The following is a 7,946-nucleotide window of genomic DNA, read 5'->3' as shown; positions in this document are numbered from 1 at the left end:
GCGGGCCGAACTTGAAGATTGGACGTTATGCCGCTAACACGTAGCTTCCGTCAACAACTCAGAGGCGGAAGTCAGAGCTCCGCTCAACGCAAATAATGTTCCGGCTGAAACACGGTGCGCTAAATGATAAAACATAAATTAACGAAGCTTCGAGGCAGGTAAATTTTCCTCGAGGAATTTTAATAATCGAGGAACTCGAATCACTCGAGGAATTGTTTCAGCCCTAATTGTTTCACTCACGGTGTTGGTGTTGCGATATTGTGCCCAACTGCTTTCTGGGTAACACAGACCAACCGACACGCTGCCACTGCAGTCTCCGTCTCTCATCCCCTGCCCCTCCGCCCCCCTGGCTTTAAATGTATTATCAAACTTTATTAACAAACCAGTGTTCTGACAACTATCCCAGCATGCACCGCGCGCTACTTCTTCTACGGGGGAAAATGAAGTCGGCGGCTGCTTACCGTAGTTACTAGACCTGTTGTGGCTCGATATTGGTCCATATATAAGGCGCACCGGATTATAAGGCGCACTGTCAGCTTTTGAGGAAATTGAAGGTTTTTAGGTGCTCCTTATAGTGTGGAAAACACGGTATTTTTATCAGAGTAATTGATTAATCGTTACTAGTTAATCGTTACAGACTAACATCCCAGCGCCCCCTGTGTTCAGCTACCAGCTCCAGTTTGCGTTGCGTCTCGGGGTAAATGTCCAAGGTTTACATGTGAGGTTTCATTCTACAAAGCTGTGGTTGTAAAATGTTGTTTGAGGCCGTGGTTAAACTCTGTTTTCCCTCTAAATGCTGCGTGTTGCTTCTCCCCACCGCTTTCCTGGCTTTCTCGTGTCAGCTGGCTCTCTGCCGCGGCGGCACTACGGCGCATCGAGCCTCATTTGTTTAGCCGTTGTTTAGATACTAACTCCGAATCCTTATTTGGACGTTTGGCTCATAGTATGCAAAACGGCTCATAAACATGTCAGATTACGACCTTTTAGGAACATTTAAAAGCCTCCCTCAGACGTTGGCTACCATTTAAACTGTAACGTTGGCTCGGTGTGGCCACTGAGCTCTCGCCTTGATGTTGTTGCTTTAGGCTGTGAGCTGCTACGACAGCCTCATCCTGAAAGCGGAGGGCAAGGTGGACCCTGACGTCTTCTGCCAACTCGGCCACTTCAACCTCCTGCTGGAGGAATATTCAAAAGGTAACAATCATTTATTATACTGTATCTATATAACTTGATGAACTGAATTGAATCTTGAGCTTTTCATATTGTTCCAAAATGACTCCCTCATGTTGTTTTTCGTTGTCTCATCCTTCGCTCAGCATTATCTGCATACCAGAGGTACTTCAGTTTACAGTCGGACTACTGGAAGGTGAGTCTGATGCACATTTTCCAGATCACAGCTTATCAAATGGAGAACAAATTGTGACACAAACTCTTTGCATAATTAATCCAAGAGAGGGAAAGAAAAGATAAGTTTGGTTTTGATTTAACTGAAGACAGTAGAATAAAAGTTGAATCTCTTTTATTTTGTATGTGTAAGTTTCTGGTTTCAACTGTAAATAATTAGCCGTTGCAGGTGAAGATGTTTAAACCTCTTAAAGAACCCAGTTTTTTGGGCCGTTCCGTCACAGCCAGGATTTTGTAATAATACTCCGACTCCCTGCTGGCATGATTTCCAGAAGTTCAACCCCATTTTGTCTAGGCCTGCCTTAATAAGCAAAAATCAGTTAATCACAAGATCAGTTAAAAGGAGATCAATAATTTCCATTTGCATGATTTATCATTTCTATTTTTTTTCTTTTCTACAAAAAACTGAATGACAAAAGTTTTCAGTCTAGTTTTGTAAATGTTCAATAGAATTTAAAGTTTATCGATCTTTTAGAATGTCTTCTTGCATTACCATTATGTTACTTGAAAATGGTCTCAAAACAACAATATTATCATTAGAGATGTGCCGATCAGGTTTTTTTCTGCCGATACCGATCACCCATGAGGGCCGATCACCGATAACGATCACATAATTATAAGTTTTTTATCATAAACACTACCAGTTACATTATGTGGAAAAAGGAACCATGAATTCACCTTAATTTAGACAAAAACTTGTTTTTAATAACTTTTTCCAAGAAGAAAACTAAACAAAACGGGGATTCTGCAAATTGTACTGCTATTGGTAATACTATCTTTAACAGACTGAAAACATATGAAGGCTCTGAAGAGGCTAAATGATGAAAAGAGCCAAAATAAAACCTCTCAACATTGCCAAAAAAATTCAAGTATAAAACTTAACATTCAAAGGCAAATACAGGATCCATTATAATAAACAATCCTGAGTTACTGAATGAAAACTTCCTGATAGCATGGCGGCTAGCTGATTACTGCTAGTTCTGAGTGGCTGTTTCTGACTGAGTGAAGTAATTATGCAGAGCAGGGAGGAGATCGATTATTTTTTCAGAGATTATCTGTCATGTTAGGACAGCAAAAGTTTTAATACGTATGTAAAATGTATTTTTTTAAGTTAGATGCTGCAGCTTTAAGCAGAGGTTCGGTGTGAGAGTCACTACCAGGTGGAGCAGAAGCGGCGCTCCGTCTGAAATATTACTACCTGTAGCGCATAGCAGCGGTTCAACACCGAGAGCAGAACCAGCGTCTTACATTGCAGCTCGAAGACTTAAATAATTTTGCGAGTTATTTGTTCAGCTTTCTGACAGAGTGTTTGTAGCTGTGCGCTGCTTTACCTGCTATCTGATCCTCCATATGTCTTTTTTACTGCAATGAGCCTCGATGTAGCCAAACTCCGTCAAGTATGGCATTGTTTATATGTCGTATTAGCTTCGTTGTGTTGATGCATTTTGACGTGCTTCAATTTTCCGCCGCAACAYGCAAACGTCCCCATTCACTCAGTGCGTTATAGTTCCACATCGCTTAGGATTTGTTGTTGCGCGTTTGCGCAGAGTGAAGGAAAGAGGAGACCAGCTGCACAGGCAGGCTGAGAAATGACATGCAGGTGATCGGTATTGGCAACCAGAGCCAATGATCGCCGATCATGCACTTTTTCACAAAAATCGGCCGATTATGATCGGTGACCGATCGGCACACCTCTATAAAAAATATATAAAATGCTAATACAGCAAAAAAAAAATCTATTAAAGTAAGAAAACATTCTGTTGCCTAAAATGGAATAACAGCAGTCTTTGTAGCAAAGGCTTTATCTGCAGCTTAAAAAAAAACAAGTTTTTCACAGAATTAAAACGAGGTGAAGCTAAAACCTGAAACTTGAGTTCTGGCTAAAATATACTTACTAATTTTTATTTTTTAGCTAGCCATCCATCCATCTTTATCTACCTATCTATCTATCTACCTCCATCTATCTGTCTAACTCTTTACCCCCATCTCTGTCTAGCTTGCTACATACTTGGCAATCTAGCTATGTATCTATCTAATCAAATTGTTTTTTTTAGTATGGTTTGGCTTATTTACTGCTCTGTGCTTTTTTAGCAAATAGCCTTTTTTGAGTCAATTGAGGATTATTCGATTCTTAAATTAGTTGACAATATTTCACTTAGTTAATCTGATTAATCGTTTCAGTCTTAATATATTTGTTTTCCTCTTTAAAGCCAAGCAAACTCTGCTTAAATTTAGAAAACCTAAAATTAAAGTTTTCTGCCAGTGTTATATCAGAGCTGGTGTCTGTGTATTGATGTAGGCAAAGACGGTGTGACTGGAGATCAGCACCATATATTAATATATATGCAAGGCAGCCTTTATTTCTTGGGAAAAACGGACTGAAAAGAATCTTTAACAGACTCTGAAAAGTAGATAAAAAGTCATCCAGAGGGATGAAGCACACTAGCACACTTGACAAGAAAGTCAACGAGGTCCCAAGGAAGAAAACAAAACATGTTGGCTCAGGAAAAAAAACTATCAAGAATCAAATATGAAGCCAACAAGACCCCTTCCTCCTCCAGTGCTTTCCAGAGCTACAAAGCTGAGGTTTCATTGACTGGTGCAGAAATGGGGCTGATTTAATGTGCATGTGGATATGCTGCTTGTTTTTCAGATTTGGGTTTACAGCTTGGAGAGATGGAATTTAAAATGCTTGGGACACCATTAAATTCTAGCTTTAGGTTCTGGCCAGGATCTGTGCTGTAATCATTGTAATGTGTTGATCTAAATCAAGTCTGATGTACTTTCTTTTCTTTTCCTTTTTTTTGTTTCCCCAGAATGCTGCCTTTTTATACGGCCTTGGAATGGTTTACTTCCATTACAACGCATTTCAGTGGTAAGTGTTTTGTTTTTCTCCTAAATGGTTTCCTCAGACTAACATGGATTAGTTAATTCATGGATTGATGTCAGAGCAAAAGCATTTTTAAGGGCACGAGTCCTGCATGCTGGATGTACTTCTGATGCTTGGAGCCAAGGCTAGCAGGCTATCCAGACAGCGGATACAACCACTTTCCTGCTACTTCAGGGCTGATTAGTTGTATTTTCTTTTCCCATCTTCAAACTGGAAAATCGGACTTCTGTTTCATAAAAATGGGGGAAAACAGAAACATACTTGGCCTCAGGGACGACGTTTAATTCTGACAAAGACATCACACTATATGCAGATGATATCTTGATGATTCCAGAAGTTCTCTGGAGAATAGGATATTTACTAGAGGTGAAATGGCACAAAAGTGTTTGTTGGTGGTCCCATAGGCTTTCAACACGATTTAGTTGTTGGAACAAATGTGCGCTTATTGACTTGTTACTGTCCCTGCATTCAGTCAGAAGGTTATTTAGTTACTGTGAAAGATATTTATTATTTAGGAAAAGGACATTACGTTCTAGTTGACAGCAAATGTTACATTTCATAGCATAACGGTGGTAGCTGAGTCATGATTGAATTATTTCATCACGTGTTCATTTGTTAAATTGTGGTACTTAAACTGTGAACTAGCTGGAATAAGAGCTGGGTTAGCGGTGCTAACCCTAAAGCACAAATTATAGACTAAAAATAAAATATAAAATGTCAAATATCGGTAGTTTAAAGGTTAATCAAACCAAAACAATAATGTTCACAGCAATGGAAAAAAAACACTGGTGGCAAAGAAAATCAAGCTAATTTTGTATTTTGCTAACTTTGAAAACATTTAGTTCACTTGACTTCCTCTTGATTGTTTGTTCCGGATAAATTCTGAAGTGCTTGGGTATTATGTATAACACATGTCATCAACACATGGTGGGTAATCAAGATGGTTGAATTTAGCCTTTTAGCATTAGCTTCCTCTGAATACCATGTTGATGAAGCGCCTTAGCATTAGGTGAACAAATGTCTGACTCGTGCTTTAGGGTTAGACCCGCTAACTTTTTACTTAGCACCGCTAACCCAGCTGTTTTCTACTGTTAATCCTAAATTATTTGCAGGTTTTTCTTTTGTGGAGCACACCTAAAATATTTTAAGGAAAATCCGTCTCAAGAAGCTGAAATATCAAGGTGTAATGCAACCGGACATGCTATTGGCTGGCATTTGCAAACCAGCCAATCCAGAAGCTCCATTTACTTTCTTGCCACTGATTGACTGAACCCCCAGGAGAGGAAATGAGGAAGTAGCATGTTTATGAACATCTGGTGCCTGAACAGCAACACTCTGAAGTTTCTGTTCGTAACCTGCAATCAATCCATAAATGGAAAAGGGAGGCGTTCTGTAATACCCAAATACATTTTGTAGTTTTTCACTCTTTAGTTTTCTGACTGTTATCTTAAGAGCAACTAATAGTCTGTTTCCCTGGACTCAGTGGTTATTATTTATATCAGTCATAGAGGCGACATCCCGGAGTGTGAGTGAGAGAGTCGATGTCAGTGTTTCGCTAGCATGCTAAACAGAGACCGTGTGTGATACTATGGGTTTTATTTTGAAAGAAACCCGAGGTAATGCACTAGTTGTTTGTGGTAACTAATTCACAGATTGAGAAATGCTTCTGTTTCTCCATTGAAGTTTGAAAAAGGTCAGAAAGCAACTTTTATGCCATCGATGCGACACATGCTTCATAACTCTGAAAAAGCAGAAAGTGGTAAATCTAGACGTAAGAAATTGCTGAAAATTATGATTAGGAACTTAAGAAAGAAGTCTCAGTGACATTACAATCCCACCACTCTGACTACACATCCAAACAGACTTCTCTACACAATTTACAGTCAATGCTCCACAAAACGGCATTGACTGTTTTAGTTGTGCTCTCGTTTTCTTAGCTTCCTTCGTCTTGTTACGATCCCGTCAGCTCCCATTGCTGAAAAACTTTAAAATCCATCCATTCGCAGCTACAGATGATGCGCTGCTGTGTGACGTCCAAGTTCTTCGTTTCGCTTTGGGGTAGTAAGCCATCGACACAGACGTCTCACTCCAGTCGGGTTTAATTAGCGGTATGAACAACTACACAAAAAAAGATTCCAGCAAAAAAATTGGAATTGGCCATCAAGACCTGCTGTATGAACGTAGCCTCCGACGTCAATTCTGAAGAAAAATGCAGTACTCCTGGTACACATCCCTGATGACACCAAAGTGACTGCAGGTAGTCACCTGTATCCTTGGCCACAGAAGTAGCAATAGCAGTATTTTTGGCTTTATAAAACATCTGTGAATAAAAAGAAGCCCAGATTGACTCCACTCTAACATGCCCACCGTGAACTGGATACTGAATAGTAGAAGCATCACTCTGCCAGGGCTGGGGGAGGGGAGGGGTGTCATTAGGCTGGGTCCAGGGGACAGACTACGTCATGGAGACCAAGGCTGAAGGAATGCTGAGCTGTCAGGTGGGGAGTATTGCTTCATTGGAGCGTTAGTGTGTTGGGTGGCCTGAATGTTTTAAAAAGTTTAAGTGGAGGTTTAATTTTAACCAGCTAGCATCTATGAGTCAAATGGTGGAGTTAGCTTTATGTTTAGTTAAAAAGTAGCTTTTAGCTGCTGATTAGGCTTTACAGTAAAAAGTGGAGTGTGTTCATTGCTTTACTGGAGCTGTCGTGTTGCTGTGTGGTACGGTCTATCCTGCTGAGGAGCTTCACTGGATGCAGCCTGGGAGGGAAAGAGGGAGAGGGCAAACAGAGTGAGTGGAGGGAGGGAGGGAGGGAGTACATAAACTGAGAGGGGGAGGTGCTGGGGGCACTGAGTTCAGTGTGTGTGTGTGGCATGTTCAGTAGACCACAGTGCTTTTTCGTACAGGAGAAAGGGCTGCACGCTGACATGCATTTGCTATTGTTGCTATAGTTACACAGCAAGTGGGTTCAGTTGTAAACGGCTTGTTGCCGCAGGTAGGATCGCTTCTGTTTTATCAAAAGGGCTGAATTCATGTTGGCGAACATGATCACATCATTTCATTTCACTAAATCGTGTCCAAGGAAAATCTTGAGGGTTTCTCTGTTAAATGATCCTGGTTTTGGTAGCATTGTGTGCTACCAAAACACAATGCTGCTTTTGAAAATACCAAGGGTATTCTGCATTATATTGATGCTATGAGCCAAAACAGTTAGTTGTTGCCGTTTGCTGTAAAGCACTCTGCTGATATTCAGAGAGCCCCCTCCTGAATCTTCCAGTAAGCAAATGCTCTTGAATTGAGAATCCACATCTGAGGTTCATGCTGGAACATATTGTCCATTCAGGGAGGATGCATTACTGAGCTCAGTGCTACTCTGCATCATATTTCATCTTCTCTCTGAACCGAGCCATTCGTGTGAAGCATTCAAGCGAGATGGCAAACTGACAGTTTCCAATATTGGCATTGAGATGACCCAAAAAATACTATCATCTTTAGTTCTTTACACATCTCTAAGACATTGGAGCAATTCGTCTCCCAAAAAATGTTCTTGGTGTCAGAAATTCAACTACCTTGTGCAGTGGCGCAAAAAGTGGGTATGCAGGGTATGCAACGCATAGGGGCGCAGCACCAGAGGGGGCGCCAAAACCCCGTCTG

General features: G+C 40.7%; 1 protein-coding gene across 2 annotated transcripts in view; it reads left to right on the top strand.

Annotated features, from left to right (window-relative positions):
- Nucleotides 1-7,946, top strand: part of kdm6a (lysine (K)-specific demethylase 6A) — a 43,068-nt gene that overhangs the window by 6,626 nt on the left and 28,496 nt on the right. For both annotated transcript variants that reach the window (XM_008437319.2, XM_008437326.2), the window contains exons 3-5: nucleotides 1,086-1,194; nucleotides 1,317-1,366; nucleotides 4,221-4,279. In XM_008437319.2, the coding sequence (XP_008435541.1) occupies nucleotides 1,086-1,194; nucleotides 1,317-1,366; nucleotides 4,221-4,279 (218 nt within the window). The remainder of the gene's footprint in view (nucleotides 1-1,085; nucleotides 1,195-1,316; nucleotides 1,367-4,220; nucleotides 4,280-7,946) is intronic.

This window comes from Poecilia reticulata, linkage group LG2, assembly GCF_000633615.1.
Source record: "Poecilia reticulata strain Guanapo linkage group LG2, Guppy_female_1.0+MT, whole genome shotgun sequence".
Lineage (NCBI taxonomy): Eukaryota > Metazoa > Chordata > Actinopteri > Cyprinodontiformes > Poeciliidae > Poecilia > Poecilia reticulata.
Note: the sequence above shows the minus strand (reverse complement) of the source record. Positions and strands in the feature narration are given on the sequence as shown.